General features: G+C 34.8%; 2 protein-coding genes across 2 annotated transcripts; one reads left to right on the forward strand and one right to left on the reverse strand.

Annotated features, from left to right (window-relative positions):
• Window positions 1-3,821: 3,821 nt before the first annotated feature.
• LOC129321565 (probable prolyl 4-hydroxylase 10) lies at window positions 3,822-8,513 on the forward strand. Its single transcript, XM_054967370.1, has 8 exons — window positions 3,822-4,243; window positions 4,341-4,419; window positions 5,411-5,508; window positions 5,653-5,750; window positions 6,812-6,941; window positions 7,048-7,235; window positions 7,338-7,427; window positions 8,295-8,513. The coding sequence occupies exons 1-7, from the start codon at window positions 4,047-4,049 to the stop codon at window positions 7,409-7,411; spliced, it is 864 nt and encodes a 287-aa protein (XP_054823345.1). The 5' UTR covers window positions 3,822-4,046; the 3' UTR covers window positions 7,412-7,427; window positions 8,295-8,513.
• Window positions 8,514-9,094: 581 nt separating this feature from the next.
• LOC129321564 (aconitate hydratase 1) lies at window positions 9,095-16,227 on the reverse strand. Its single transcript, XM_054967369.1, has 20 exons — window positions 16,069-16,227; window positions 15,864-15,968; window positions 15,478-15,638; window positions 15,294-15,386; window positions 15,031-15,216; window positions 14,731-14,892; window positions 14,140-14,284; window positions 13,876-14,018; window positions 13,754-13,810; window positions 13,580-13,659; window positions 13,413-13,488; window positions 12,193-12,378; window positions 11,801-11,868; window positions 11,588-11,706; window positions 11,382-11,503; window positions 11,209-11,307; window positions 10,645-11,124; window positions 10,030-10,128; window positions 9,700-9,942; window positions 9,095-9,586 (listed from the first exon to the last, which is right to left on the reverse strand). The coding sequence occupies exons 1-20, from the start codon at window positions 16,070-16,072 to the stop codon at window positions 9,512-9,514; spliced, it is 2,703 nt and encodes a 900-aa protein (XP_054823344.1). The 5' UTR covers window positions 16,073-16,227; the 3' UTR covers window positions 9,095-9,511.
• Between the last annotated feature and the right edge of the window lie 1,065 nt (window positions 16,228-17,292).

A 17,292-nucleotide genomic window follows, 5' to 3' on the forward strand; every position in this document is an offset into this window, starting at 1 on the left:
AAGAGGAAATAGAATATTATTGATAGAACTTTAGGATATAACTTTATTGATAATCATGTCCTTTTATATAGTTAGCCTATTTCGTGTAGTTAACTTAAACAATGTTATTATGAATGGTGATTACAAATTTGTAAATGTGACAAATAGTTTGTTTTATTAATTAAATGTTGACAAGTGGCCAACTGTGATTGACAAGTGGTTTTCACTTTATTAATAAACTATGCATTCGCTATTGACTAGTGCTGATACATTAGGTGTTGTTATTCCCTTTAAAAATCAACAAACTACAAGAACCTGTTGATTACTTGCCGTTGGCAATTGACAAGTGGTTATCACTATATTGACAAACTATGCATTCACCATTGACAAGTGCTAATACTTTAAGTACTGTTAATCCCTTTAAAAATCAACAAGTTACAAGTTGATTATTTGCTGTTGGCAATTGAGAAGTAGTTATCACTATATTGACAAACTATGCATTCACCATTGACAGGTGCTGATACATTAAGTACTATTAGTTTTTAAAAAAATTAACTAGTTATAAGAACCTGTTGACCACTTGCTATTGGCTATTGACTGTAAGTTATCACTATATTGACAAACTATGCATTCGTCATTGACAAGTGTTAATACATTAAGTGCCGTTATTCCCTTTAAAAATTAACTAGTTACAAGAACCTGTTGACTACTTGCCGTTGGTCATTGACTACAAGTTAACATTATATTGACAAGCTCTGCATTTTTTATTGACAAGTGCTGATACATTAAGTGCAATAATTCCCTTTAAAAATTAACCAGTTACAAGAACTGACTGACTACTTGCCATTGGTCATTGATTACAAGTTATCACTTCATTGCCAAGCTATGCATTATTCGTTGACAAGTGCTGATACATTAGGTGTAATAAACAAAAAAATAAATTCCAAATACATAAACAAAAAAGTACACTTGTCTCTGATATTTTCTAGCATAGATTAAGATTTTTGCAAGTCTTGGAGGTATGACCAGTCTTATGGCATCTTGTATAATGATAAACCTTTTTGTTTTGGATTTAAGATTCCCTTCTTTTATGCTTTGGCCTACCCGAAGGCCTTATAGTCATTGGTAGCTTCAATCAGGTTTGGGTTAATAAATTTGTCACCGTCAATGCTTATGGACATGGATAGTCATGTATGACTACTGGCCTCATGTTGTTGGCATATATCTTCTGTTGAGTGGTAAACTTGTAACATTCATCCACAAAATTATACACATTGCCATAAACTAGCTTGATTGCTGCACATGCATGCACACAAGATATTTCACTCATTTGCCTAGCTAAACAAGAGCATGTATGTGCTACTCATTTGATGATATCATTTTTGTCAACTCTTCATACGTTGTCTGTTCCTTTATTGTTCTTGTTCTAACACTCCCCCCAACATATTGCATACTTCCTTAGTCATAATTTTAAAAATGTTCCCTATATGGAAAAAAATATAATATATGTTCTTCAGAAGAACTTACCATCTTACAGGTCAACCAACATCACACACAGTATATTGACAACTATATACAACAAAATATCAACGCATTTATCCATTATTGACAAGAAGCAATGTTATTTCATAATAGAGATTTTTTAACAAAAGAAGCTTGCATCATATGCTTAAGAATAATATATAAAATGTCCCCTATATAAAAAAACATAACATAATACATGTTTTTTTAGTGGTATAAGCATTCTTACAAGTTATCATGCACAATACAGCGCATCGACAACTATCGATAGCATATTGACAACACAAGAATGCACTATTAACAACATGTAGAGTTGTTCATATCAGATATTTTTCAACGTATCAATGTCATACCAGATGAATTCATACTCATTAGCTATGCAAATCAAATGATCGTAAGCATACCCAGAAAGCATTATCCTACCCTTAAACAATAATGAAATCATTAACGCATGAGAAATCGTTTACTCGCTCAACAATCACTGTGTTGTTTTCTGTCGTGCGATGAAATACTGCAGTCGCGGATGAACACCCCCACCTCGCTTAGATGAAGATAACGACAGTAATCATAGATATGGGGAAGTGAAAATTATCCTACCGTGATCAACAAATCATGAATATGCATCAATCTTCAGTCTCGCTGATCATGGGTTTCGTGAGATCTGTGTTCAAGCAAGATTTCCTTTTTAATGGTAGAGGACAAATTAGTAATTTTATTTTCATATTTATTCACCCTTAAGTCCCTTGAGATCTGATAGCTATTTGATGAATTCATGAGACTTTAGTATATTTTAATTGCTTCCACGGGACCTTAGAATGATTTTTCCTATTATATACTTCCTCCGGAGTATATAAGGTATTACCAATTAATTCACAGTTCTAAAAAAATATTAGTTGAAATTTTAATTTTTTTTAAAAATATATCTTTTTAAGTATATCTTTATTAAATATCCTATATAAGTGTCTTGATAATGACAATTAAAATTTAGGTTAATGAGAAAAATAGATCCTAAACTTTTGCTTAAAAAGTGTCTTGAATTCTGAACTTTTAAAATGTAAAAAATAAATCCTAATTTTTTAAATTTGTAACAAATTAAAATCTACCGTTATCTTTTTTTAACATCATTATTGTTTATCACGGGCCTCAATTAATTAGCGCCACAAACTCTAAACTATTACGTGAGTAGCATTTTGAATTTTGATTTTTAAAATTTTAAGTAAATTATCCCTATTGTTTACATATAAAACGTTAAATGTTATATAAACCAAATTAGTCTCAGCATAGTTCGCTGTGTTAAATGCATCGTTGGCCGTGACGAACGACTCATAATTTTATAAAATGATATTTTTTTCCTTTTTTTGTAATGTTTTCTAAATGATTGATATTTCATACTTTCATGTACTATATAACTCTGATTTAGTTTATTTTTAAATAATGTTTATTTATTTAGTTGTGAAAACTTGGGATCCCATTTAAAAAAAGCTTAAATATTATAGGATTTTACAGATGATGGATGCAAAAGTTGATGATTTTATCAACAAATTGAAAACTCAAAGTAACTAGTTAATTAAAATTATCTGATATTTAAACTTCTTTTCTAATGAGATCCCAAATTTTCACTATTAAATAAAAATATATTATTTAAAATAAAAATAAATTGGTGTTGTAGAGTATATGGAAGTATGTGATATTAATCATGTGAAAAACATTGCAAAAAAAGGATAAAAAATGTCATTACATAAAATTATGGGTTATTTGCCACGACTAAAGATGCATTCACTGCAACGAACTACATTGAGACTAATTTGATCTATATAATAGCCAACATATTATACATAAATGGTGGGATGATTTGTTCAAAATTTTAAAATTCAAAATTTAAGACGCTACTAATATAATAGTTCAAGATTTTGTAAATAATAACAGTGAATAGTAATGACATTAAAAAAATAACAGTAAATTTAATTTACTACAAATTCAAAAGTTTAAAATTTATTTTACATATTTTAAGAATTTATGATTCACGGTGCTTGTTGAGTAAGAATTTAAAGTTTATTTTGTTCATTAACTTTTAAAATTTTAATACATTATTTTTTATAAAAAAAATAAATAGAATAGAGATATAGTTAAAAAATAATTATAAAAATTATTTAATATTATATATTTTGAATACTTTAAGAAGAGTTTTATACCGTGGTCAGAAAAAAGTAACAAAGTTTTTGGCAAATCTCTCGAGTTCGATTAAATCAAAAAGTTGTTATATTATAATGGTATATAATTCTGATTGAATGGGTAGATTCATGCATATTTATGTACATTTACTGGATCAAAATCCAAGCGCGCTTGAGAGTTGGGTTGAAGAATTCTGGGCGAAAAGAAAACGCGCCTAGTCGTACCTGTATGAAACGAATGTCTTCCCTGACTCAGTCGTTTATTTTCCCGGCCTTCATTTAGATCTTGCCCTGCAATCCCAACTTCTCACTCCTCTTGGTGCACTGTTCTGTTTCCTCAGATCAGATTCTGAATTCGATCCTTCCAGCTTCGCAATGGCAAAACCCAAGCACTCTCGCCTACCTCCACGCAAATCCTCTTCTTCCACGCTCATCCTCTCCTTCACTTTTTTGTTCGCCTTCCTACTCATCCTTCTTGTCTCCCTTGGGATCCTCTCCCTTCCCAGCAGCTCCCGTCGTGATGCACACGTGGCCAACGATCTTAACTCCATTGTTCGGAGCACGCTTGATAAGTAAGTCACTTTCATGTCTTTTTTGTTTTAAATATTTGTTTGATTTTTTCTTTCGTTTTGGTAATTTTTCTACTTTTGATCCTCCTCTGAACGGAAGCGAGGCCGAAGAGAGTAGTGAGCAATGGGTTGAACTAGTATCATGGGAGCCTAGAGCTTTTGTTTATCATAATTTTCTGGTGAGTTTTGTAGATATGCTCTTCTAATCTTTCATCCTAGATCTTTATATTTGTGTAATTGCTTTCACATTTGGATGGGTTCTGCGTTGAAATAAGCAGTTAACAAGTTACCTCTTAAAGGATGACAGTATAATATGTCATTTGCTGGTAGTTGAATGGTCCCAATAAAATTTTACACTTCATTATATTTTAACTTAAAAAGTATTCATCCGCCATATTGTAATCGAGGAACTTGATAGTACAATAAAGAAACGCGTTTAAGTCTAATACTCCCATTCTTCAGTCTCTATCTACATTGAAAGATCCATGGAGCATGAGAATCCGGATTCTCAAATCGATTGCAAATTGAGAAATTACACAAAAAATAACAAGCTTATGCTCGTGCCACCTGGAATCCAGTTTTATAGGGTCCATGGATATTAATCAGTATTGATTCTATATCCAGGTTTATAGAACTTCTTCAAATTGGATGAAATTGGTCAAAGATGTATGAACTGTTTAAATTACATACAGTTACTCTATGAGAAAGAAGTAAAAGATTGAAAAAGATGGATGAAAGCACGTGCTTAATTGGAACACTGCTTTGCCATATAACATGCTTAAAGCTATGGGAAGAGTGCGTCGGATAATGTCACCGCACTGTTTTTATAAGAACTAAGTGCAATTAGGATTGGGTGAATGGAAATATGCATGGGGATGTATTTAAATAATTTAGCAACCTAGTTTTCATCCTGATTTTGAAGCAAGAGTCTTCTGATTTTCTGTAGGTATTATTGATGAAAATCTATGTCTTCCACCATCTTTGTTATTAGGATTATGTTATCGCCAAATTTTTTCAGTATTTTGCTTGCCAAACAATGCTCAACAGAGCATACAAATAATGTGCTTATGAAGTTAGAATCTGACTTAAGTTGGTTTTCTTTATCTATTGACCAGATTTCAAAGTTTTCACTATCTAAATACTAAAATTTGAGTTTCTTAATATGAGCAGACAAAGGAGGAGTGTGAATACCTAATTAATCTGGCCAAGCCTCATATGCAGAAGTCAACAGTTGTTGATAGTGAAACTGGAAAGAGTAAAGATAGCAGGTCAGATTTTTCTATATATATATATATATATTGGTATGGAAGTTGAATATTGGAAATGAACGTCCTTTGCATTATTGACTGCCCTTGTGGCCTTGCCCCTTTTTGGATGGAAAACCTCAATGTTACATCCTCTTTAATATTCAGAGTACGTACAAGTTCTGGAACTTTTCTACCCAGAGGACGTGATAAGATTGTGAGGAACATTGAGAAAAGGATTGCTGATTTTACTTTTATACCTGTAGGTAAGTGGTCTGAGCCTCTCCATTTTCATGTTTCATTGGTGGGTAAGATATGGTACTCCTTGTTGATGCTAACTAATCTAGTGCACCTAACCTTAAAATTTTATCTAGTTGACAATTATATGTAATTTTTATTGTTCTAATAATCATGAAGTCATGGCTCATAGTAATAATTGGTGCACTTAGAAAGTCATTATTTAAGCTTCATGTCAAACTGAAAGCTAGCTAGTTAACCTTACGACTTAAAAAGTGTAGTAGCTATGGTAGCAAAGCCATTAACAAATAACGAAAGATAAAGTGCACTACAAAATTCCAAAAAATCTTAGAAGAAATTAAAAAAATAATAAAAAGCCGTAATGTCCTTCAATTCTGTCATCTGAACCATCAGATTTTGATCCATATATCATCATCTGAATCAGGTTCTATCTTGTTTCTATTTTATATTTCTGGGCTAGGCGTATTAGCTTTCCACTGTTTTTACTTCCAAAAACAAGGTGGCACATAAGCACTGGAAAGCGCTAGAGGCACTTGCCTGGTAGCACCTCTTCTTGTGTGAGATGGGTGTTAGCATTCAATGGTAGATTCAGTAGGCACTGAGGTTAGCGCCTTTGACTACACTGGTGCTCATGTGTTTTGTGTACAAAAAATGAAAAGAACTATTACAGAGAAATTCTTTTTTGGAGCAAAAAATTGAAACCCATATTATTTGGATATTTTTTTTAACATTATAATATTATAATATTACTTAGATATCTCTAAAGCTAGCCCTCCTCTTAGTTTCTCTAGATTTGCTTGAATTACTCAGAGACGGAGTCATTCTTCCACCTTTACTTACTAATTTTCTTTTGTGGAAAGAACTGCCAGCTACTGGTGTTATCATTAGATATGGCTTCACTTCATTTCTAAGAAGCCAGTTCAGTCTAGTTGAAGTTTTTTTATCAACTTTTTTTCTTCAGATATATTAAAATTGATATGTTCTTAATCGCCTTGATTCTTAGCTAGTAATATTATATTGCATCGTATACTTCACAACTATTATCTAAGCGATGTCTCACAATATACAGAGCATGGTGAAGGATTTCAAGTTCTCCACTATGAAGTTGGACAAAAATATGAGCCTCACTATGACTACTTTCTTGACGAGTTTAACACTAAGAATGGTGGTCAGCGTATAGCTACAGTACTCATGTATCTGTAAGTGGCATGAATTTTCCTCCCCTTAAGTGTTCTTAATGTTATTTCATCCTTCCTGGGAGGAATGGTGTTCATTCTATGCCCTTTTTGTTTGTTAATGATACAGCACAGATGTTGAAGAAGGGGGCGAGACAGTGTTCCCAGCTGCCAAGAGCAACTTTAGCTCTGTGCCATGGTGGAATGATCTTTCTGAATGTGGAAAAAAAGGACTTTCAATTAAGCCAAAGATGGGTGACGCTCTACTTTTCTGGAGCATGAAGCCTGATGCAACTTTAGATCCCTCTAGTTTGCATGGTTAGCGACCCTTTTTTTTTTTCTTGAGCTGCTAGATGTGTTTGAACATTTACTTGTATACATGAATAATTTAACATGCTTTGTTGCATTGATGCTTTTCAGGTGGTTGTCCAGTGATTAAGGGAAATAAATGGTCATGTACCAAGTGGATGCGCGTCAATGAATACAAAATTTGAATGCACATTCCTATAGGTAATTTTGGCATCTTCCTTGTAAAACTGATGAAAAATGTAATTTTACAGTGTAGGCACGGTATTCATCTGATAACATGTTATATTTGACTTTTGACTTTGGTGCTAGATTGTTAGCAACAGTTTTGTATAATTAAAAAAATGTATGCTACATTCAGTGCAAATTTTCTTGTGATAGGGAATTATTATAATTTCTATAGCTCTATCATGTATATAAAGTGCTGGAATTGGCAGTAGTGAGCCTTAGGGTGGATAGACCCCAGATTTTGTGTTAAGAGTTAGGTCAAATTGTTGGGCAAAATGTTCAATGCTAATTGAGGATTGACATTGCTTGAATTGGAACTGATAGTATTTATTACTACTTTGCATGGGTTACAGAACTGTATTTACAGCGTAGTTGCAGTCTTTTTTTTTTTTTTTTTGGAATAAAATACTGCAATATATTAAACACGACTAAACGAAATACAAACGAAAATTGGAAACAGAAAACTAACCTATCCTCTTTCATTATCTGCCTCCCCTAACTCAGTAAGAGGAGGAGGATTAAAGAGGTAAAAATTCGCTGCCATAGTATGAGAATACCTAGCGAGAAAATCAGCTTCCCTGTTACAGTCCCCAGTAACATGGACAAAATAAAATTGACCATCCCTAAGGAGGAACGATCTAGCTTGATCCACAATGTGCCTAAAAGGATAGTTGACATCACAACCTTTAATGATGAAAGAAATAGCTTCAGAACAATCAAGAGATTTTAACTTTGGAAGACCCCTCTTGCAACAAATACTTAGTAATGGCTGCTGATGTTTTGCAGCAAATGGACATACTAGTTGTTTAGATTCGCCTCTCATGTTTCATTGACTTTTCTCAGGATGTGATGCATGTGCCGATTGAATCACCAGAAAGTTGGGCTAGAAGCCTATGAAGTTATGCCCCGAGTCTTGCAGGAAACATTGATGGGTTGATGCGGTATTCTTTAATTTCTCGAAGTTTGCCTTTCCTTGTCTCATTTTCCCCCTAGCCCTAGCCCTTTTGCTTGTATGAGTAATAACTAATAAACATAATAAAAGCGACAACTTTATGACTTCAACCGTTAGGGAGGCTGAAGAAAAAGTATGAAACCATCAGATGAAATTAGCAACATAAGCACCAACGGGGTTAAGTTAAAAAAAAAAAAAGAAGTCAAGTCTTTCATAATGAGATGAACAAAGATTCAAATTTCTATTAAAAGAGATATCCGCATTTAATAACTAATCTTGCTTTAAATAGAATTGTCTTTAAAAGAAAAAAAAAAAGCAATCAATAAAAATAAAAAAATAAAAAAGCAATATGAGCTTTTCACAAAAATCATCCTTGCTGAAAATTATACATTTAACGTCTACTCCATTTACTCATTTCATTAACTTTTTTCCTAGATACCCTTTGCTTTAATATTTCCTAATTAACTAAACAATCTTCTAATTAAATAACCTCCTTTAATTAATAAATTTCTAGAGAATGATTTTGGAATTTTAAAAGCATTAACTAATTTTAATCCAATTCTTTAAAACCATTTAAAGTTGTTAGCATGTTCTTATCCTAATCCCATTAATATTCTGTGGGATACAAAGTAGCTTACACTCCGGAATTAATGTGCACGAACGGTTGCCAAACACATAACATGTTCTAAGATTAAACAAGAAAGAAACTAACTCCCAGTACAATGAAATAATTCATGAAGCATGATACACCCTCCTCAACAATTGGCTCAAGGTTTATGCATAGTCAGGCAAAGACAATGATAATATTTTTGTCGATCAAGCCAAGTGAATACTTGGCATTATCAACTAAAATCCAAAAGAGGGAGATGTTCTCTTCCTAAATACAGGCACTCGAGATAAATGAAAGAAACATGAATATCATTTCTGTAAAAAGATGGAGACATTACTACTCCTCGCCGTAGAAATCCAATGCCTTCATTTATTTCAAACAACACCATGGGTTTTCAACGCAACACTGCAGGCACTTTTCATGTACCGGATATTCAGACCATTGTTAAAACTAGCACCAGACCGTAGCGAATTGGCCAGCATTCTTGGTTTCTCAGATTTATTGTTTAGCATTTATCAAGTTTCTGATCACATATTGCAAGATGCCTCCATGATTAAAGTAGGCAAGTTCAACCTGCAACAATTATACATCAGCATGAAGGCGGGGAATGTCAACGAGCAAGAGTTAAGCCATTAGAGGAATAATTAAAGAAACCCTCCCGGAAAAAAAAAAAAAATCAGTATTACCTCTGTATCGAATCTCAGGGTACATGTAAATAACTTCCCATTATCAGTTGAGACTATGACGTCTTGACCAGGTCGTATTTCATCCACTCTGCTGGGAAGATTAATGGTGTAACGTTCGTTACCAGTCAACCCCAGACTCTCAGCATCTTCCCCAGCCTTAAAACATAGCGGAATGACACCCATTCCCACCAAGTTACTTCGGTGAATCCTTTCGAAGCTTTTTGCTATGACAGCTTTCACACCCTAGAAAAAACAATAGTGAATTGAACCATCGGGGGGGAACAATAACAGAGAGACATTGGTCAGAGCAGAATCACATCGAGAATGTACCAGTAACAATGGTCCTTTTGCAGCCCAATCACGAGAACTTCCACTTCCGTACTCAGTTCCAGCCAAAACGATTGTCTCATGCCCCTCACTCTTGTATTTCTGATTTTTTTTTTTTGGAAAAGATCACAAAAATAGCAGCAATAAATTTATTTAAATTTTGTGAGTGGAAAAATTTTTGAAACAGTCCAGCGATATGTTTGTGTTAAACAGATGGTAAAATATGATTTCCGTGTGGACAACTCAGCAAATAGAGTCCATCTGACCAGTCACAATCGGTCAATCACATTACAAACAAGAAGCCGTGTCAAACTCCTGAATCAACTACAATAATCTTATATGACTACAGATACTGGTCAAAGTCGTTTTGAACCATTTTGCAGTTATATTTTACTGTTGTTACCACTTGTTATCATCCTCTGTGAAGCCTAGATATACTCCTTCAATAAATCCAATAATCAACCCTAATGATTTACTTACTCTCTCCCTACCAAATATATTTCACCTACCAGACAATCAGTTATATCATAAAATCATTATTCTAAATGGGGATGGTCTTGCTAGAGCTAGAGAAGAGAGGTCAGTAAACCGACACGGTGTTTAGTTTAGAAGTAATACCATTGCAGCATCAAAAACGGATAGCTTCTCCCGAGAAGGAATATGAATAGTTTTAGGTCCAACTTCTCCGTTCAATAGTTTGTTAACAAGGCGAATATTAGCAAAAGTGCCCCGTGCCATCACCTCATCATTACCACGACGACTTCCATAGGAGTTGAAATCTCGTCTATCAACCCCACGTTCCATGAGGTATCTGGCAGCGGGACTATCCTTGTGTATGCTGCCAGCCGGGGAGATGTGGTCAGTTGTAATGCTGTCTCCACAGTTTAGCAAACAGTAAGCATCCTTCACCCCATGAGGACCCGGAGGAGACATGCTCATGTCTTTAAAATAAGGAGGTTCATGAATATAAGTTGAGGTAGGGTCCCATGCATAGAGAGTGCCAGAAGGTACAGATAACTGATTCCACATGACGTTTCCTTGGGTGATTGCTTCATATGTAGCCCTAAACATATCAGGAAGTACACTTGATTGTACAACCTGAAAACCAAACAAACAAATAAATAAGGACGCAATCATTTTGTTTATATGTAAAGTCATAGTTAAACCCATTGTGCCCCTCACTTCTGCTATTTCTTCACTGCTAGGCCAAATATCTTTGAAGAAGATCTTCTTTCCCTCATTACCCAACCCAATGGGTTCGGCATCAAAGTCAATGTCCACCTGCAGAAGTACATTCAAATTAGATAACAAGATCAAGTTTTACAGTGCTTGCTCTCAGTTGACAAGTCATGTACCGTGCCAGCAAGGGCATAGGCAACAACAAGAGGAGGGGAAGCAAGATAATTGGCCCTCGTTAATGGATGAACTCGGCCCTCAAAATTCCTATTTCCAGACAATACAGCTGCAGCTACTATATCTGGAACAACATAAATTCAACGCCTTAGGCATCCCAAAGATTCCTCAAGCAGATTACAAAGACCACCAAGTAGTAAATTCATACCATTTTCGGTAATAGCAGATGCAACAGCTTCATCAATATCCCCTGAATTACCTATGCAGGTGGTACATCCATACCCAACAATATGAAACCCGAGCTGATTCAAATACTTCTGCAGGCCACTGTAGGAACACAGATACACAAGCCATCTGAATCTGAATTTGTATGACTTAAGTGCAGCAGATTTATATACCCACATTATATTCTAAATAATACCTCTTTTGCAAATACTTTGTCACAACACCAGAACCTGGAGCAAGGCTGGTCTTAATCCATGGCTTAACCTAAATTTCACAATCATAGAAGCCACTGCAATCAATTACTGGTCAAAAAAGGAAAAAATAACATGAAGTGCTAATCCAAGCTTTAATCTATTACATATGAATGGAACTACTTGATTATATAATCCCCAAAAGAAAACCTAAGCAGTTAGCGTATGAATGCATGAAAGCACAAAAAATGAGGTTGTAACAATGCTTGTTGACCTCGCAGTATCTAAGGGGGCCAATCTGCTAGCTAGATATTGCAAATAATATGTTAAAGCATACTGATGTTGTAGAAATTGATATAATTGAAATTACCCAATACCAAATTCAGAGACAACAAACCTGCAATCCTAATTCACAAGCTTTCTTTGCAACCAGTGCTGCCCCAAGCATTACACTGGGATTTGAGGTATTTGTACAGCTGGTGATAGCAGCAATAACAACATCCCCGTGCCTAAGCTGTGCTGATAACCCGTGGAAAGTGAAGTCTGCAACCTTATTCTGAGATTCCTTTGGTACAGCAAAACCCTGCAAACAGTGCAATACTACATAGCTCAAACATTGGGAAACTAGTAATACTGATAGTTAAACCACAAAACCACAATAAGAATATAATGAATGCCAGCATGGCAAAATCACCATTCAAAGAAAATAAGAAATTTGGCTGAGTTAATGTGCACAGTGAGAGATGCAGAGACATAATTCATTTTTCATCACATGCAGAAAAAGTAAATAATTAAATCAGATGCAGGAGCATACACAAAAGGTAACAAAGTGAAGCCACTAGATGTTATCCAATAGTGATAAGCTTGGGTAGCTTGTGTTGTATGTAAGAGCTATCGGGTCAGACATCCATGCCACCATGTGCCAAGAGAAAAAAAAAGAAAAACATGCGCAGTGCAGGTGCATACTCACACAGAGAGGCAAGATGCTATGATTGCAATACCTCGGTAACAGTATTGATAGAAAAATCTAGGGATTACATGCAGGAAATAAAGAAAACATGTATCAATCAACCAGTCATAAGTTCTGAAACTAACCCCCGTTACCTTATATTCAGTCAAAGAATAAAAATAAAAAAAATAAAAATAAAACAGCTACCCTATTGCTTCCCACAACATTTCTAAACACAGGACTATCACTGAACATACTCAGGCTAGGATATTTGCACCTTGTGCCCAGCATAGTTTATGAATATTCTCCCTTCTGCTCCACTAGTAAGATAAATAGTTGTTGCGCTAATATCATTTTAATCATCTTTTACAATCAAGTTGATTACTTTCTATTAAGCTCATAAGTTTGTAGGCACAAAACCTATCCCATTCCCGCCCCCCAACAAGTCATGGATAAGTTCATTATTTCTTTATTAACAATTTACACTACTTGTCATCAATCTTAATCACATCCCATCTTGGTAGTTCAAAGCAATGATTTTTATAGTTCATGCAATTTTACAAAATGACATCTATGTAATACCCAAAAAAGTAAGAAAGAAAGAAAGAAAGAAAAACAGGAGGGGCAGATAAAAAAGAAAACTTGTCCATATTTCAAAAAGCTCATACCTTAAACCCAACTTTATTATCGAGGCAGGCATGCCAATCTGCCTTCATTTCTTTCAAAGAGACTCGGTCATGGGGCCTGCAAAGATTTGGTGCTGGCAGTCACACCTGGAAAAATCTAAACATAGAATACTTCATTCTTTTTATACGGATGCCTGATGGAAAACTACCTCTTTGGACCTGACACACAAGGCTCCACATCCTCAAGATTGAGCTCTAGATATGAAGAATAGACTCTCTGGGCCTGGGGCTGAGTAAAAAACACAAATATTTCGGTCAAACCATTACACACACACACACACAGTACAGAAATAATGATCTCAAAATAATACATCCTAATTTACCTCGTTGTAGTCCACAAACATCTTATTAGCTCGTAAATATGACTCTATCATAGAAACCTGCAAGAAAAACATGTAAGCAAATGTATACAACATAGCACGTTATAATGTAAGTATTCACTTACAGTCTCATCACTTCTGCCAGTCAGTTTCAAGTACTGTAAAGTGACATGATCAACAGGAAAGAAGCCCATTGTTGCGCCATACTCAGGAGACATGTTTGCAATCGTTGCACGATCAGCCAAAGACAGTTCACTCATGCCTTCCCCTGCATAAGTGAGGTAAAAAGGCCAGCTTGGAAGGTATTACTAAGAGCTAAGCAGGCAGTGATACTGAATATATATAAAACTAGAAGATATTACTGCATCATTGCATCAAATAGTCTTTACCATAGAACTCAACAAACTTGCCAACAACCCCGTGCTTTCTTAGCATTTGTGTAACTGTCAATACCAAGTCAGTAGCAGTCACACCATCTCTTAGTTTACCTAATAATTTAAACCCAACCACACCAGGTAGGACCATGCTCATGGGCTGCATGCATAAGAAAGAGGTAATTAGACACTCCCTCCATCCCTATATATACAAGATACTTTCTGGAAACTTTTTCTGTCTTTAAATATAAGGAGTGACAATGATATTTTTGAGTAATTAGACAATTTTACCGTTGTCTTGGAAAATAGAATAGATCATTAATTGTATGTTTTCCCTACCAACATCATGATATTAAGTATGATATTATTAGCGGTAAAATTGAAAAATCATTCTGTTTTTATATGAGTTCAACTAAATAACAAACTTTTATTAGCATGCGGGATTCGGTTAAAAACACTTTATATATAAGGACGGAGGAAGTATTTGTAACAAGAACCTACAACTGGAAGAAGAAATTAAACATACAATAACATAGTTCAAACCAAAATGAACCTACTGCTGAAATGAAACTCTAGTGTTCTATAACAAACTGAACTTCTATCTACCTGGCCAAGCATTGCAGCTTCTGCTTCAATTCCACCAACTCCCCACCCAGCAACACCCAAGCCATCTATCATAGTTGTATGCGAGTCGGTCCCAACTACACTATCAGGGTAAAGCATACCATCTGTATTGAACACAACTCTGCCAAGATATTCTAAATTAACCTGCAAATTTGCATTGCAAAATTTAATTTAGGAGAGAAACGGGAAATCTAAAACCACATACGGATGACTGGCCAAAAATAACTTTGCGCTTGAATTATAGATTATTTCAAATATGTGTTTCTTGAATGATGCGATTACCTGGTGGACTATCCCTGATCCAGGAGGAACAACAAGCATGTTATTGAATGCCTTTGAACCCCATTTGAGGAAACCAAATCTTTCCTTGTTCCTCTTGAATTCAAGTTCCATGTTTGCCTGCACAGCGTTCTCTGATCTTGCCACGTCTACCTGAACTGAGTGATCTATGACAAGATCAACAGGAACCTGCAAACAAGCAAAATCCAAAAGTTGCACATATGCATCCATAAATAAACATAAATGTTTATTGGCATGTGGCTTACCAAGGGGTTAATTTTATTAGAATCACCACCTAGTTTTTTCATTGCATCTCGCATGCAAGCGAGATCAACAACAGCAGGTACCCCAGTAAAATCCTGAAATTTATATCCAAAGCTCATTTTATACCAGGCAAGATATTCGAATACTCTCAGGAAACAAAATTGATTGGGTTTGCAAACCCCTCACCTGCAGAAGCACTCTCGCAGGCTTGAAAGGAATTTCTACCAGTTTAGGAGAGGTATTCTCCCAATCAATAATTTTTTCAACATCATTTCTCTTAACTTGAAACTCATCGCAGTTGCGAATCGCGGATTCCAGAAGTATCCTAATAGAGTAAGGAAGCCTATCTGCGATGCGAGCATAAATTCAAATAAGCAGGGAAAAACCTCCGACGAAATCACAAGCAACAAGTGAACAACCAATGAGTTGAATCCAGATTTCTAGCCAAATAAGACAACATTTATATCCAGCCAAGTAAAGACACAAAATCAACGTGCGATTTAAACGTTTCTTCTTTCCATCCAACGTTTTCCTCGGCAACCAAAAAGTCAGTGACAATGGAAATCACTTACCGATTCTAGAATCGTTGAGAGCCGGCAAACTATAGTAATTGCCAAAATGACCGCCTCCGGGCTTCTCGAGAGTTTTCAATATGTTGTCGAACAGATTTTTAGATGCTGCAATAAAACAAACAGGTCAGAGTAAAATAGCAGAAAAGCAGCTGAGAGTTATATGATCTAGTAAAGCAATATTGAATGTATGCGATGAACAAATTACCCATAGTAGTGATCTTGCTGGCGTCTGTAGCTGCGAGGAAGAAGATCTGTCAGTGGCCCGCTTCCGTGAAAGGAAGGTAGACGGAGAAAAAGGGGGTGAATGTATAGTAGCAGTAGGCATAATAAGCGAGAAAGGGCACATGTGAGGAAACGGCGTTTGTGGAGGCAGGATCCGTGGACTTCACGTTCCCTTGAGAGTTTGTTGTCTTGCCTAAAAAAATATATTTAGAAAAAATGTCTAATCCGATCCAATGGCTGTTTGTTGGAGATGGCGTTCATAGATGGAGGAGTCAAGCCACGGCGACGTTAAGTTAACGTGGATGGTTCGGTGTATGAATGCGTTCGTGCATTCATCCCCCTTTCAACGACATTTCGGGCGCGCACCTGAATCCCAAATGATAATGTCATCGCCCCTTTTTCACATTTTTGTCACGCTGCCGCTCAAAGGATGGCGGCTGAAAATTTTATTTAAATAAAAGTTTGAATTTTAAAAATTAATATTTTTTAAAGTAATAGAAGTTAAGAGCCTAATCCTTCAAATTCAGTAAAAAAAAAAAACTTAAATTTAAAAAACCTTTTAAACTCTATTATATTATTATTAATTTTTTTTAAATGAAACACACATTTAAAGTTAAAAAGAACCTGCTCTTTTAAAACCCTAACTCTACATGTATTATATTATTATTAATTTTAATTTATTTTAAATTTAATTTAATATAATTTAATAAATATTAATGTACAGTATAAAATTTTTATTATTTTTAAATTTTTTATAATTATTATGTTTGTGTATTTATAAAAAATAAATTTTTTTATCCAAGATTTGAATTTTTTTACTAAACTTTTAAATGTGTGTTGTTTAATTTCAAAAAGATTATGAGAATTTTTATTTTTTTAAAATTTTAGAATATTTTAATTAATTTATAATGTTTAATTTTATTTTATTTTTTTCATAATAGGATTTATGAGCTTGGCCTTGAGCCTTTTGAATAACGTCATGCTTTAAGAAAGAGGTGAAAAATGGGAAACCGAATTTAAAAGTTTAAGCTCTTATGGGTCAGGCCCATAAAAGTAGGACTCGCCCATTTTTCAACTCTAACCGCTACCAAGTTGTCTGTTGCCTGCAAGTCATAGTCAACAACAATTTAGCACTCCAATTTTCATGTTTTCACTATAATTATTAATATTAATTATTAATTTCTACTCATCCATCATGCATAATAAC

This window comes from Prosopis cineraria, unplaced genomic scaffold (assembly GCF_029017545.1).
Source record: "Prosopis cineraria cultivar Desert tree isolate PC_DT_omini unplaced genomic scaffold, ASM2901754v1 PC10, whole genome shotgun sequence".
NCBI classification, from domain to species: Eukaryota; Viridiplantae; Streptophyta; class Magnoliopsida; order Fabales; family Fabaceae; genus Prosopis; species Prosopis cineraria.

Bases quoted from the DNA above. Each gene is read 5' to 3' on its own strand.
- LOC129321564 (XM_054967369.1), bottom strand. The intron at 15,639-15,863 runs GTAAGTGATTTC...CTCGCATCGCAG, and splicing joins TCTCAACGATTCTAGAATCG to ATAGGCTTCCTTACTCTATT. The intron at 14,019-14,139 runs GTAAAGACTATT...TCACTTATGCAG, and splicing joins CAAGTTTGTTGAGTTCTATG to GGGAAGGCATGAGTGAACTG.
- LOC129321565 (XM_054967370.1), top strand. From the start codon at position 4,047: ATGGCAAAACCCAAGCACTCTCGCCTACCTCCACGCAAATCCTCTTCT. The intron at 5,509-5,652 runs GTCAGATTTTTC...TTTAATATTCAG, and splicing joins GGAAAGAGTAAAGATAGCAG to AGTACGTACAAGTTCTGGAA. The intron at 5,751-6,811 runs GTAAGTGGTCTG...CACAATATACAG, and splicing joins TTTTACTTTTATACCTGTAG to AGCATGGTGAAGGATTTCAA.